General features: G+C 39.3%; 1 protein-coding gene across 1 annotated transcript in view; it reads left to right on the forward strand.

The window, feature by feature from the left end:
- The first annotated feature begins 788 nt into the window (after positions 1-788).
- Positions 789-16,098, forward strand: part of LOC143386127 (transport and Golgi organization protein 1 homolog) — a 39,594-nt gene continuing 24,284 nt past the window's right edge. Inside the window, exons 1-6 of the mRNA XM_076841432.1 lie at positions 789-921; positions 3,733-3,866; positions 6,801-6,887; positions 8,748-11,559; positions 13,139-13,342; positions 15,698-15,846. Of these exons, the coding sequence (XP_076697547.1) occupies positions 789-921; positions 3,733-3,866; positions 6,801-6,887; positions 8,748-11,559; positions 13,139-13,342; positions 15,698-15,846 (3,519 nt within the window). The remainder of the gene's footprint in view (positions 922-3,732; positions 3,867-6,800; positions 6,888-8,747; positions 11,560-13,138; positions 13,343-15,697; positions 15,847-16,098) is intronic.

The following is a 16,098-nucleotide window of genomic DNA, read 5'->3' on the forward strand; positions in this document are numbered from 1 at the left end:
TAGCACAAAATGAAAGTTAAAAATATGCTGTTGAATTAAATGATTTCTTCCCTTATGGATAAAGATAAGAATCTCAAGATCTTAGCCCGAAGACTACTGCCCATCTCTCTGCCCTCACTTGTCCCCGCCTTAAAAAAGAGCAGGCCATAGTCTCCAGCTTACACCCTCACTCACAGTTCCATTCACTTTCCTACTTTCCCCTTTCCTAATCAGAGGGATCTTGGGGTGGGGCTTCAAGGAACCTCTAGGAGTTTGAAGGGGGGGGAGCTTGAAACCATAGACTAGCTGTCACAAGTCATGGGTGGGATTTGGTCGTTCAGAAAAGGAGGTACCAGACCAGGAATGGGGGATGGTAATGATGGTGAAGTGGCGTAGGCTAGTTCAGGATGGACCAGAAATGAGAGGTTGAGGGAAGCCAGAAAGGACCAGTTGGTGGAGTGGCGGGGGATAGGTGGGTGATGAATGGAATCATGCGGAGGGTGGCTTGTGAGGGTACAGAAGCAAAGGCAGGTGATTGGACGAGAAAGAGTCCTAGTTGCCACGGCAGCGACTAGAGGAGAAGGTCTTCAGTTGAGGAGAAGGTCTCCACTAGAGAAGGACGGGGAGCTCCGGCTCCGTGTGTTCCCCAGTAGAGCCAGTGCATCGACCCCCATATATCCCTGCTGACGTGTCAACCGGGAAAGGCTGAAGCCTTCCCGGGCACCGCCCCTCCGCGCCTCGCTACCCACCGCCCCCTGAGCCCTGCAGCCTACTCCACCGCGTCACAGGCTCCCTGAGGTGACCACAACATGGCTGCAGTGCCAGGGCTGCTCTTCTGGCTGTTCGTGCTCTGTCCAACCTGGCGAGTGCTGGGCCAACCGGACCCGAGCACCGGCCGGCGCTTCTGGAAGCACAAACTCTGTGCAGACCACGAATGCAGCAGTGAGTGCGCAGGCGGGCGGGCGTCCTCGGGTCTCCGCAGTGGCTCTTCGGGGCTGCATGGGGCTCCGATCCCCCCCAGTCCCCAGCCCCGTGGGCTGGGCTAGGGGGCCGCAGGATGACGGGTGGGGCACAGGAGTGACAAGAGCCTCGGGACCCTGCGTGTCCCCTCCGGCTCTGCCGGCACCCCGGCCAGCCCGCTCGGGTTGCCGGGGGCTTCGACTCCCACTTGTTGCCAGTGTTTTATTTTTCTCTACTGACTGAGGCGGGGGTTGGGAAACAGGATTCCCCAGGGACAGCTCTCAGTTTATTCCCTTCCAGGATTTGACTAGGATCTCAGTGGGTGATGGGGTTGCGCCCTGCACGCCTGGGGCTCCCCACGCTGTAGCAGAGCACTTTTCTCCCCCTCCACAGGGACCTGGGCCGGTGCGGTATCAGGGCAGATGCCCTCCAGGGCCCGGTGGCCCTAATCCCAGCGGCAGGTTGATGGTGGGGCTACTTGGGAAAGGCTCACTGGCCCCTTTGTCCTTTTGCTGCACTGGGGATTGGGCTGGTTTTGCCTTTTAACAGGGACTAGAGTTTAGGCTTGGAAAGAGCACCGAGTCCAGGCACACAATGTGTTCCGAGGTCTCGGCCCTGACTCTGCTTCAATCCTGTCATTTCTGTGCATAGAAGCCTCCCTTCATATTTGAGGTAGGGTAGCAGGTGGGCCAGTAATCTTTTGCTTTTGAAAGAGGCCAAGGATCTGCACCGGCCACCTGGGAACTGCAGCCTCTTCTGTGTGCAGGAAGCAGACAGAATTGCTTCCCAGTCCTGGATTGGAGGTGGGCGGTGGGGAGGATGTAGCCATTCAGATTGAGATGAAGAGGTTTGTTGCAATAACAATAATAAATACTCCAAGATTTTTATAAGCCAGTTCAGTTTTAGACTCAGTCGCTAGTGTTGTTGGAACCTCTTTCCTCTATATATTTACTGGCCCAGAATACTTCTTATGGCCTCCCGCTTGGTTTCTAGTAACCTTGTAACTTGATGACCGTGTTGTCCATAAATTGTAAGCAGTACATATTTTAAAATATTCATGATAAAAAGGCCAAGAAGTTTACCATTGAGCTCTTTATGCCTAAATTGGTGTTACCAAAAACAAATTTTATAATTTGAATTGTTTGTTCCACTCCAATAAAGAAAAAAGATGTCTCCAATATATGTTAAGCAGTTCCTAGAGATAACCCTAAGGCTGGAGTAAATAAACACTCAGAAAAGCAAAGCAGCTGCCATGATATTTCCTTTCAGTTTTGGGTGAACAAAATCAGGCTTCCAGCATGGTAGAATGTTTGCTATTCTTTGCTATCACGCGCTATCCTACGTCGGCTACCTGGACAATCTCATCACTGATGCTTCCTCAGTACTAAGACATGGTGTTGGTAAGGTTCAGTGGGGTAACATAACTTGAGAAATGGCCTGTGTCCAAACAGATGTGACCAAACACAACAGGTGGGTCTGTGTTGTGTTGTAGGAAGTAGTGAGGTGTGTATGTCAGGTGTCCTTGTGTGCCTTCCAAATAAGTGCTCCAAAAAAAAAAAATAAGAACTAAATAGGTGCTCCATAGTATGCATTATGTTGTCACCTAATATATTACTGATTTGTAAACCCTCTATGACCTAAGGGGGAACAAGAGAAACATTGCCATTTCCACTTGTGATGAGAATTCCCCACCTTAAAGTGTCTCTCACCTTCAACTTGGCCTCTTAATTATATATGAATTAGGATGCTGACAGTTTTGAAAATAGTCCTGTTTTAGCTTCAAAAAAACAAGTTACCCTCTCCAAATCTGTGTTTGTTCCTCAGACATATATTTTTATAAAACACACATTCTTGTGTATTTTACTGCTAATTGGCTTTTAGAAAAAGTGTTATTTCCATTTCTTCTTTGTGCTTTTTACATACATCTATTGTGCATTTCATCTTAAATCAGAAACTGTGTATTTGGTCAACCAAAAGAAAAATGTTGCTTCTACCAGTTTCTAGATCAATTGTGATTCTAGTCCTGCATTTTAAGCATGAAGTTATTGCCTGACCTTTTCTCATGGTTAAACTTGTTCCTTGTCAGATAGGATACCCACTTTTGATTTTGTTTATTAAAAAAAAAATACGAATGAGGATGTTTTGAAACAATCTTAATGTTGGATATAGTCAACAATATTTGCTCAGAGAAAATATATTTCCTGGTAATTTACCCAAATCCTGAACACAGAGACAGCAACTCTGCTGCAAATGAAATTGACAGTATTTACGGCTGCATGGTAGCACTTGCAGCCACTTAAAGGTAATGTCTTTTAGCGGTTAGTTCAAGTTAATTAACCCCTTGGGGGTTCCTGGATATTCTTCCCTCTTCCCTCCCTATTACCTCTGCATGAAGCCATACTTAAGCCTGTCCGTGTCTACACTTGGATTTACATATTTGCAAAATGAAGCTTTTTATGATTATGAAACAAAAAAATTGAGGCCTGCAAGAACCAAGAGTTTCACTGAAACCAGCCATGGTTGGTGGTAGCCACATTGCTTTTTATTTCTCAGCACAGAGAAAAATAGAGAAGCTTCCTTTTCCCTTGTCTAATTGCAGGGAATATTGTATTTTATAGCAATAAAATCTCTAAGAATTTTAGATACTTTGAGCAGGTGAATTAAAAGTGATTCCAGTACTGGAAAAACTTGACTTTTGTTCATAGTGGGATTCGTATTTCTTGATGGGTCAATGTGGATTGTGAAAAATCAAGTCCTAATGTTTGCTTTTCTTTTTTCAATGTTCATATACAGTGTTAATGTACCGAGGTGAAGCTCTTGAAGATTTCAGAGGCTCAGATTGTCGTTTTGTGAATTTTAAAAAAGGTGACCCTGTATATGTCTACTATAAACTGGCAGAGGTATCACCAGAACTTTGGGCCGGAAGTGTAAGTAAAAGTTTGACAGGTGTTATATTCTTACTTTTGATGCGTTTTTCAGCAGTGTAGATTTAAATGACTGATTTCTTGGGGTCTTTGTAGAGTTAACCTGACCTCTCTGCCAGGCCCTGTGCTCCTAACACGCCTTAGGCCTGGCACAGCATAGAAATTCAGTAGACTTTCTGAAACAGAACTGAACTGGTTGTGGTTGCTACCCCTCACATCAAGTTCCAGAAGGCTCTACACATTATAAAGGTTGTCATGGTGAAAACCTGACAATTCTTAGCTTTGCTGCTTCAAAAGGGAAGGATTCATGGACATTAGAGTTAATCCTGTAAATTAAGTCTGATATAGTAACTCAGGCATGCATATATAAAGTTGATTTTTTGTGTATTTTACCTAATCATTTGTGCTGATTTTACTCTAAAAAAGCAGAATTTTATGTTCATTATGTGCTTTTTTTTTTTCTTTTTTGCAACTTCTGGGTCATCCATTTCCTGCTTTTCCTATAATCTATGCCTGAAGGTTCCCCCAGGGGTTCTACTTAGCCAGTTGTATGGATCTTCTGATGAAAGACATGACATTGTTTATATCATGCTTTGATATTTTAAATGGGGAGATTCACTAGGAGTGACCTCATTGAGAGATTTATGAGTATTGTCCTTTTCATTTAAAAAAATGTGATATGTGGATTGTTTACTTTAAATGGTAGCAAGGGTCTTTGATGACTGTAGGAATGTTCCAGTTTAGAGACATTCCGGGTTGCATCCCTGAAATTTCTCACCCTAAATAAAATACCACACAGCAGAAAATAAGAGTAATCCCTATGGGAAAACTAGTATCATTTTGTTGCCATTTCTGATTCAAAATTAGGTATAAATTAGCAAAATTAGGTATAAAAATTATTTCCAGTCATGAGCCTCCATAATTCTGCATCATTTTTTTTTTCATATCACAAGAAATAGGATACCACCCAGTGTGTGGTGCCTTTAGGTACAAACTTTATATTTAGACAGAGTCCCAGTTGCAGTACTCCATATAAAGAACCATCTATTGTTTCTTTCAAGTACACCAAATAGGATTCGTAATCTTTAAACTTGGAACTGTTTTTCCATGTACCTAAGTGGCATTTTTCATACAGTAGTCATCTTTCTCCCCTTCTTTGAGCTTTTGGATAAATGGACTTGATTTACATTTTCTCCTGTCACATTGTAGCCTGTTAACTATGTTCATCCCTAGGACTCTTGCCATTCTGGGTGGCAGCACTCATCCTGTCTTCCTGAGGAGCCCTGCTTTCAGCACCTGACCAGAAAGGTTCTTTGCCGACTGATGAGTGTTTGGGTGGCACTTTGTTTGCATTGCTCCTGTGGCATTCATTTGTCTTCTTTGCCTTCAGTCAGGTTGTGTTTTATCTTAGCTCCCTATAAAGTGAAAAACTCAGTTAGGAAAGGACCCCTGTCTAATCCATCTTCCTTTTGAATATTTCCTTTCAGGGCAGTGGCACTTAAGTACATTTGTTCTGATAGTAGCTTATGCAGAATTTGTTCTCTTGTGGCAGTTCTTTGCTCCCCACCCACAAATCAAATCAGCAGCACCTTGGCAGGGATGATGTATGGAAGCAAAATTAGGTATAAAAATTATTTCCAGTCATGAGCCTCCATAATTCTGCATCATTTTTTTTCATATCACAAGAAATAGGATACCACCCAGTGTGTGATTATGGAGCTTTATATAATCTATGGTCTCAGTTGACACAGATTAAGAAGAGATAAATGTGTTTCCTTTCTCCATACATCTCTGTTTTTTTTTCCTTTTCCAAAGTTAACCTTAATAGAATTTTTATCAGAAGGGAAAAGTGTGTTTCCCCTCAGACTCGCCTCTCGTGTCATGAATGTTATACTTAGGAAATTAAAAACTCTTTAGTTTTCAAAATGATTCTTCTTTTGAGTTTTTAGTTTTCATTCTGCAATGTTGTTGGTTTTCTAGAGTCTCAGACTTTATCTGCCAGTGATGAAGCTTTTAATTGCTCCGTCTTATCTAATCTTCATGGCAGTATTCTACCACTAATACTGGCTCTCAGATGGTTTCTATTTATAACAAGAACATTCATGAATGGGGATATTTTAGAGTTAGTGATAAGATGCCTTTTTTAATTTTCTTTTTTGGGCATTTGATTTGCCTATCAGTTTCCTTTAATTATTGGCAAGAATCTTCTGTTCCTTTTAGTCAGTAGTTAGTAATAAGAGTGTCTTTCTCAAGGGGAACTTTATATACCTTTTGTACGCTTTATGTAACTTCATATAATTTAGCTGTTGGTGCTGAAAATAAATGGGGTTCTTTTCTGCAGAGGATTTATTTTGGGTGAAACTGAAACTTGATATGTGGTTTAGTATGCATTATATTGTAATTTTATTTTCTCCCAAGTACTTGTAAAAGTAGATTTGGAAAAAGTTAGGAGAGCATATACTATCAATACATTTGCTATAGTGGTAATACATTTTAGAGATTTTGTATTGTTTTTACTTATTAATTTTCATGACTGTTGTGTATTGGGTAAGAAAGACATAAATATTGGTTTATGAGCAATGCTACAAAATGTACAGGTAAATTCTTGCTAGAGGTTATTTGGAATTGCATTTATAAGCAGCTTTGATTTATATAGTTTTAACCATATAATATACAATAATCTCCTATGCAGATCTTTTATTTACTTCAGAAGTCTTAACTTTATATGCTCTGTGTTGAGAATTAAGCTAAATGTAAAAAAGAAAACTTCAGTGGTTGGAAATGTTGTTTTAACAGTTCTGTACTTAATTTTTATTTGGAATAATAATCTCAGTGTAATTGTTATAGCAACTTTCTTTCTTGGTTATCCCATATACCTATCTATTATGTGTATATTTTCTGCCACTTCTATTGATATTTGTCTCTTTTGCACTATAGGTTGGCCATATTTTTGGACATTTTCCAAAAGATTTCATCAAGGTAGTTCATGAATATACTAAAGAAGAGCTACAAATTCCAACAGATGTAAGTTATAGATTTCTTTTTTGTTCTCAATTGTAAACTGGCTTATAAATCCATCCGTTATATTCAGTTAACTGCTTCTGAAAGTTTTATAATGTGTTTATAACATTTGTGTATCAGATTTTCATTTGAAATCAGACTACCTATTAAAAAAACTTTGAAAGGCATTCAAGGGTGATTATATTATAATCTGAGAGTTTTCTAATATATTGAAACAGATATTCTTGTAGAAGGCTGTTTACTCAACTATAGGGCTTTTCTCTTCTGTTTTATATGTGAAAAATAAATAATTTAATATATTTGTACTTGGCTATTAAATTTAAGAGGTAAATAATTTTATTTTACAGGCAAAAAAAGGTATTCCAACTTGAAAACTACTCATTGGATAGTTATTAGACATTTTAAGTATATTTAGGTTAAATTAATAAACTCTAACTTTTATACTAGGCTAGAAATATGTACTTACAAAGGTTTTCTTATTCTTAGTCATATATGGGATCATAGTCATGTTATAGATTTGGAAAAGGGGACCTGAGCGTTTCAGGTGATGTTCAGTCTCAGATCTTTTAAGGCCCCAACTGCTTCCTTTATACAGCATTCCTGTATTGTGCTCTGACTTAAATTGATTTTGTGACTGAAAGGATTTCGTGTTCTAGAATTCTCACTTCAGCTGATTATTTTCTAGAGTTTTAAATTATGTAGTAATTGATGCCCACCAACATTAAAACATCTTTGGGCAGCTCTTTGTATTGGCTGTAGAATATGCAAGCTGCTAGGCTAGGATAGTTCTTAGATTAGATGGGGTGAATGGATAAAGTCATCCTGTTTGTTGTTGCTGTTCCTAAAATTTCTTCATAATCTCAGGGGCCATAAAATCACTTCTGTTGCTTGTTGGACTTCATTGTTGGTAAAGAGAGTTAGTTCTTGGGATTTAAGCTGTGACAGCAGTTCACTGATTACAGAGAACTCATTTGTTTTGAACTCTGCCTTCTCATTATGTTTCCCATTACATGCATCCCTCATGGCTTAGAAATGCATGTGATGGGGAGAGGAAATCACTCATCCCTACTACATTGAACTGCCTCCCCCACCCCCAGAACCCCCGCAGAATATTATGAAGATTTAATTAGGAGATGGAAAATTTTTAAAAAATTTCCATTCATACTATGGCTTCTTTTATATGTCAATTTGCTTACTAGTGGCAAGAAGGAAGACTAGATAAATATATAGATAGTCCTGAGAGAGATCTTAGTGACTGTGTAACCCTGATGAAGAGGAAGGTGTATAACTTGTTGAATCTTATTTTCAGTTTGTTCTTGTGGTAATAATGTGAGGAGCCTCCTTAATATCATTCTTTATTCCATCAAATGTACTTGTATCTCAGTAAGATACTTTAAAACTGATTCATCTTTCTCAATGCTGCAGGATCTTCCAGCTTCTCCTGAGCAAATGATTAAGAATTAAATTTCTGAAACATAGGTGTAGATATTAAGAGCTGGAGGATCCTATAAGTGATACCTTGCCTTTTCCTACTTATGCTCAGAGCAAATTGAGAGAGACCCAAGAGTCAGGCTGTTGGAGACCAAATTGTCACCATTTTTACTCATTATGCTTTTTAAAGAACATGACCCATGTTTAAAAAAGAAAGAAAGAAAGAAAGAAAGAATAGACTTTCTAACACTGTAGTCTAGAAAAAGACAGATTTACTCAGCCATAGAAGGAGTTAGCCAATGGGGGTTGGAGGAGGGTAATCTGGTTGACCCCAAAGATTCTTTAGAACCAATCCTGAATTTGGGAGCGTGGATGAGTTTGCTTTTGTGACACTTTGTTATTGACACACTAATGTTTTCCTTTTCCTTACAGGAGACAGATTTTGTCTGTTTTGATGGTGGAAGAGATGATTTTGATAATTATAATGTAGAAGAACTTCTAGGATTTTTGGAATTGTATGATTCTGCAAATGAAGATTCTGAGAAAGCTATAGAAAAAGTGGAACAATTTCCTGAAGTATCCCAGGACGTTGAACCTGAACCTAAACCAGTAGTAGCAAACTCAGAGCAAATTGAAAGTGCATTCTCAGAAAACACTATGGATCTTGAGGAACAATTTTTGGCTCAGAAGAACCATCCTCATGCAGATAGTCAAACAGATAATGCTCAGGGTGAACAAACTTCATTTGAACCCTTTGAAGAAATACTACAAGATGAATTGAAAGTGCCAGAAAGTGAAAACAACAAAACCAGCAACAGTTCTCAGGTCTCAAACGAACAGAAGACTGATGCTTCTACACTTTTAAAAAAAGAAATGACATTAGACTTGAAAACCAAATTTGGCTCTACTGCTGATGCACTTGTGTCTGATGATGAGACGACCAGACTGGTGACTTCATTAGAAGATGATTTTGATGATGATGAATTGGATGCTGATTATTATGCATTTGATAAGGAAGAAGAGGAGAATGAGGAAAGCTTTGGGGAGCTCCCGTTACTAACCTTTATAAGTGAAGAAGGCATGAAATTCCCAGTGGAGTTTGGAGTGGAGAAATATTCAATAGGTGAAGAGCAGAATTCAAATGAAGAAGATACGGTTGAGGTAACTCTGCCCCCAGGCATCAAGGATAATGATAAAAATATACTGACAACCTTGGAGGATACTTTATTTATTGGCACAGGTGGTGACGAGAAAACAGATATGATGGATTTGGGGAATTCTTATTCAGAAGAAGAAAAAGAAGATGAGGAAGCTTTAGTTCCAGATAGAAAACAGAAGAAACCACAAGCAGCAACAGATTATATTTATCCTGAAACTGCAGAATATGGTCTTTTTGTGGAAATCTCTAAGACAGATAATGATGAAGAGCCAAAAATGGACATCGAACTTCATATTAAAGGAAAAGAGACAGATGTTCAGGAGCCTAAGAAGCACCTGATGCAAGATGTTTCAGAATTAGAGGATGAGAAGACAGAAGGGATGATTGCATATACTTCTCCCCAAAGCAATAAGCTCAGCTCATTGCCAGCTGTTGAAAAGGGCAAGGACACATTAAAATCAGCCTTTGAAAACAAAGAGAATGACCTAAAAGAAGCAGTTATCCATATCTCAAAAGACTCAAAAGAAGTGAATGAAGAACTCTCTTCACCTGGAGAGAAGATTTTGGAAGATAGCATAGAGAATAAATCTCTACATAAAGCTGTAGGGAGTCTGATGACCCAAGAACAGAGTAAACCACCAGAATCCTTGGGTATTGCAATATTCCTGGGAGATAATCAAAATTATGCATCCAAAGATGGAATGGAGGAGCCAGGTTCAGTAAGTACACCAACCCTGCACATAGACTCAGTGGAGCATCAACTTCAGGAAATTAAAGAGGGACTAGATCTGAAAACTGAAAATCAATCTGGATTCTCCTCTCCAGATGGAATTGGTTTGTTAAGAGAACCGGAAGAAGTGGTGCCCAGTCCCAGAAAAAATCTTTCTTGGCAACAAGAAAGAGATGAGATTGTTACAGTTAGTCATGTAAATGAGAAGATAGGGCTTTCCAAGGACGAGGGTAAAGAGCAGTCCTCGGCTGAAGAATTGACTCAGCATAAGGCAACACAGGGGACACAGGAAATTAAAGAAACAGAGCAAACTGACGAGGTAGAAGTACCGGGTCTCCATACCGAAAGGCCAGCAGCAGTAGAGGAGGATCATTATCCCCCTGAAGAGCTACTGGAGGATGAAAATGCTGTAAGTGCAAAACAGTCAAAAGAAAAACATTCTGGGATTCAGAATGTTAACCAGCATGTTCTTGAGAAAGCAATTTTAGAGACTATCAATCCTGATCTAGAAACCAAAGAAAACAAACAAGAAATGAGTATAATTTGGGAGATTTTTAAGAAAAATGAAACCACAGCCAAAAGGCTAGACATGATGGACAAGGGACGAGGTGATATGGAAATGGGAAAGGAGGAAAGTCCTCTGGCAGATGAGGAAGCCCAGGGACTCTTTGACGGAAGTGATGAGGAAAACACTCAGACTTCAGGGATAAGTGAAGTATTTCAGGATAAAAATTCTGACGATCTTGAAAAAGACAACCCTAAGGAACATCTGAACACTTCAGGGTCTACAGAAAAGGCTACTGGAAAAGAAATCTCAAAAGAGGACCTTGAGGACATTGGGCATATCACGGACGCAGAAAGCCAGGGTCCTGCTTCTGCAGATCTTGAAGATGATATACTCCCACAGAGTCCACATATAGCCCTAAAGCCAGAGCTTAGCGATCAGGAGGAAGACTTGCCCATAATCCGCAGCTTTTTTACAGAACAAAAGTCCTTGCAACGCTTCCTGAAGTACTTTGATGTCCAAGAACTGGAAGCCATGTTGCAGGAAATGTCATTAAAGCTGAAGTCGGCACAGCAGGAGAGCCTGCCCTATAACGTGGAAAAAGTTCTAGATAAGGTCTTCCGTGCCTCTGAGTCACACATTTTGAGCGTAGCAGAGCAAATGCTTGATAATCATGTGAATGATATTAGAGACATAGGAATAAAGGAAAGTAACATATTTGAAGAGGCTGCAGTGCTTGATGATATCCAATACTTGATCTATTTTGTGAGGTACAAGCACTCCACAGTGGAAGAGACTGCTCCATTGATAACAGCGCCTCCTCTAGAGGAAATCTGGGCTAAAGCTGAAGGTAAATACCTGCCTGCGGCTTGAGCTGGAGAAAAGGAGTTGTTCCATCCAGGTGTTTTTGTGTATTATTGTAAAGTTCTGTTCAGTTTCCATGTGCCTAAAGGAGAAAGAAGGCTGACTCAGGAGCCCCATATGTTCCTTTATTCATTTTTTGGGCTAGAGCATGAAAGGACATTGCTTATTCTTTTTTTCCTTTAGAACAGTTGGGATTTGTTAGCATGTTCAAAGAGAAATTTTATAAAAAGCTAAAGAGAAAGATATAAATGAGAAACTAATGCACAAAAGTAGACCTGTTAACAGTACAGAATTTATGTTAAAATTATAAAAGGGCTTTATTAAACATAATTTCTTAATCATAAAATATCTGTACTAGATCATGTGGGTGTGGAGTGACTAGCATAACTTTTTTTTTTTAAGAATTTAATCTCTTTTTATGTGGTGCTGAGGATCGAACCCAGTGCCTCACCTGCACTAGGCAAGTGCTCTGTCACTCAAGCCTAGCCCTAGAATAACTTTTAATGGATAGCTTGCCTGAATTCCCCTCCCCAGCATTTATCTTTTGTGGATACCATGCTATTTCCAGTCTCTTGGGGGAGAGGTCACTTATTCTGGTTTTACTCCTGGGTTCTAAGGTCCTTGCATTCATATTAATCAAGGATGGAACCAGGATGACAAGCCTTATAATGTAGTGCTTGACACATAGAAGCCTTTCAATTAAATATTCGTCAAACTGACAATGAGCCAATATCCTGATAAAAGCTTTCTGTTTCCTTGTTTCATATTTGATCATCTCTATCCATTGTTTTTCAAACTGAAATATTTCAACTGAGAGTATATGATAAGAATTCCAGAAGGACATAAAGCCATTGGAAAAATTTACTTCCCAAGAATGCTAATTTTACCTGATAATTTGGGGAAGAAAACAGTTGTACATTTAATCAAAGCAGATATATTTTGGATAAGAATGCAAAGTACAAGTGAATGTTCAGGGTAGAATATGAAGCTGTAAAGAGATAATCTTTGCTCTGGATCCTATTGGTCTATGTCCTGAGCTCAGGAAGGAGATAGGTTCACCATTTGGCTCCTAGGTTACTTTGAACATATTTGAAAGGCACATTAGCAAGCTAGACTTACGGAATTCCCTTCTCTATACTGGCTCGGTGAGGCCAGCACACTTGTAGATGAAAGAGTTCCTGTTATTTCTGAGCAGAATAGACATTTCACATTTTTGTTCTGGACCAGAATTCTCTTCTGCACATTTATTCATGTGGGTGTATGTTTATTTGCCAAGGGAAGGTAAGTTATTGAAGCCTCTATCATAAATGTATTTGTTTATGAAATACTTTGGATTAAAGGCTTCTTTATATATTTGACTGTATAGTTCAGTCATCCTTTAAATGGGATGAAAAAATTAACCCTCCCGTATCCTTGCCCAGTTGTTCTCATGGGCGCATGCCAGGACATGGAGGGCAGTGTTGAGGTATCTGGAGCTGTGTGCTGAGGGGGAGTGCTGATCATTGGGCTTAAGTGGGGGTAGATACTGTCATCCAGCTGGCTCAATGCATTCTTCTCCCCTGTAGAGATGCAGCCACCCCATGAAGATGATTTTCCTAAAGAGAACACAAATCATCTTAATAGAAATCTTCATGAAGAGCCTCACCTCCTGAGTCATCATTTAAATATGAACCATCCTGAAGAGCCCAGCCTCTTGAGTCAACCTGTGACTGAGGACATGGGTGTCTTAGAAGTGTCTCAGATCCCAAATACTGAGAAAGTAGACCCAGGTAAAGCTTGCCAATTTTTCTCTACAAAGTAGAGGCATTATCATAATGAAGGCTTTTAAGGATGTTTGTTGCCAAAGGTACAAAATAGAGCAGAGAGTGATATAGGTACATGTGAGTTCAAAAAAAAATCTCTTAAGTGAGAGAAAATCAAGAATAAAGATGACTAGAAATCAAAAATAGGCCAGAGACTATAACTCACCTAAAAGCAAATGTTTAGCTATGACTAGCTTGTGTAAACCATTTACAACTAAAATATTATTCTTCAAAGGCCTTATGCTCTAAAACTGTAATTTTCCACCAGACCAACAGCACCAAAAACTCTGGGGGTGGGACCCACAATCTGTGTTTAGCAGGCCTTCCAGGAAAGTCTGGCCTGGTACAAGTTAGCTTGAGAATCACTGTTCATAGTCTCATAAATTCTGTGTTTTTTCCCTTTTCTTCTAAATGGAATGTAATATAGCTCAAGTCCTGTTTTGACTTGCTTCCTGGACATGGTAATTAAACTTTTTCAAATGCAGTCAATGGTCCAGATCTTTATACTATATATTTACAGGAAACAGTACAGAACTGTAATCCATTTTAGACTGACACTTATGAATACTTCATCATAGTGCACAGTATCCAGTGGGAGATGAGAAACAATTTTTCAAAAAAATCCCCAATAATGGCATCAACAGCATTCTACTTTTGTGTTGCTCACTCTCATTTTATCAGTAAATTAGATGATGACTAATTGTTTTATTTTATCCATCCAGTATGGTGCTATGAAGCCATAATTACTGTATTTTGTGTTTTTAAAGGTTCTGGTCTTTAAGCATAGCTATAGCATTATCCTGCACCAGTGCAGGGCTTAGCAGCACTGATACTGACCCCGCCCCCATCTGCACACACAGAGTGTAGGAGAACTCATAGCAGGGGGGATTCAGTTAATTTGAGAAGGAATAACATATCAGTTCTCCCATTTTCCAGAAGACATTGCATCCATATATGAACACTACTGACTTCTGAACTGTGTTTAACTCCATAAGGTTCTGAAAATGAATCACGCACCATTAAGATTTGTTATTTTCATGCTCCAAAACTTTCAAGATTAGGGAAAACTTGGCTTACAAAATTAAGCATGAATTATTTCCCTGACCTTTTAGGTTCCACCACAAAATGATGTCAATCTCCTTTATAGGTAAAATCTTCCCAAATGTCATTTAATGTGTCTCAGGTGCTGAGATGCTGAGCCAATGGGCAGACTTCACCAGCAGTCAAATTCATAGACCAATAGTGAATGGAGGGCCTGGGGTTTTAGCTCAGTGGTAGAGTGCTTGTCTAACATGTGAGGCACTGGGTTTGATTCTCTGCACTGCATACAAATAAATAAAATAAAGGTCCATCAAAAACTAAAAAAAATATTTAAAAATTAGGCAAAAGCTTAAAAAATAGTAGTGAATGGAATCTCAGGGTTGAGAAAGAACTTAGAGGCAACTGGTCCAACTTCCTTTTTTTTTTTTAGAGAGAGGGAGAGAGAGAGAGAGTTAGTTAGTTTTAATATTTATTTTTTAGTTATCGGCAGACACAACATCTTTTTTTTTTTTTTTATGTGGTGCTGAAGATCGAACCCTGGCCGCACGGCCAGACGAGCGCACTACCGCTTGAGCCACATCCCCAGCCCAACTGGTCCAACTTTTTAATAACTGCATGTTGGACTCCTAGCTGTTTAATCAAACGTACCCCAGGCTCATGTAACTCATATTGAAATTCCACCCCTACAAGCTCTCAGGTCTAACTGGAATTCTACCTCATTCATAGAGCCTCAATGCAGGTCTGTACCCAATTCCCTTTAGTCTCTCTTGGTATTACTGTGTTCTTTTTAAATAGCTGTCATCTGTCCACTCAATAAATAGTTGTTGAGTATCTCTGCCAGGTGCCAGATGCTGTGTTAAGCCTTGGCTCATTCCACCTGTAAATCTGCAAACCAAGACTCCCTCTCTTTCAGCTTTCCTAAAATTTTTACCACAGAGTTTCACCAGCACTAAATCCATGTTTGTTGAATGTGACCCTGTCTATATATCTCTGGTTTTAAAAATTTTCCATTAGTAAATATTGTTCTGATAGCAGTTGTATGGCCATGGAAGTAGTGGAGAGTAGACTGGAGTTTGTTCATTTTATAATTGAAGGGACTGACAGCTCTAATTAGGATTTTGAAGTTTTCTTCTCTGTGTTAATTGTCTTTAGGAGAGCCACATATTCCAGGCACTGTGACTCATATATTTAGTGAAACACTCGATGAATATTGAAACTGAAGAGAGACAATTTTTATTCTGTAGCATAAAATAAAATAGCCATTTCCCCTTTCAATTTTAGAGCTACATATAACAGAAGGTACTCCTGTTGATGATGCTGATATAGAAAACCAACTAAAGGAGACAAAGGTGGAAGAGCCAGCAGATGCCACCCTTTTGGACAATGTGCTTTCCTTGTTATATTCATTCTTGCTTTATTTCACTAAGATGGTAAGTTTGACATAGTTTCTTCAATTAGAATGTTGATTATTTATTAGTTTTTAAGTGGCTTCTGGTCATGAAGTGAAGAACTTAAAATGTCTTTATGAAAATGACTCCTGACCCTTTGAGTAGATAGCTCCTAAAACAAAAGTCATAGGGGTGTGGCTTAATGGCTACTTAGTTTAGCATATGAGGAAGATTTGCTGTCTACCAAGGCTGGACATTTGTACACCTGTAAAAACTTGGTTCTTCCCCTCAGAA

The sequence above is a fragment of the Callospermophilus lateralis genome, unplaced genomic scaffold (genome assembly GCF_048772815.1).
Source record: "Callospermophilus lateralis isolate mCalLat2 unplaced genomic scaffold, mCalLat2.hap1 Scaffold_113, whole genome shotgun sequence".
Classification (NCBI taxonomy): domain Eukaryota; kingdom Metazoa; phylum Chordata; class Mammalia; order Rodentia; family Sciuridae; genus Callospermophilus; species Callospermophilus lateralis.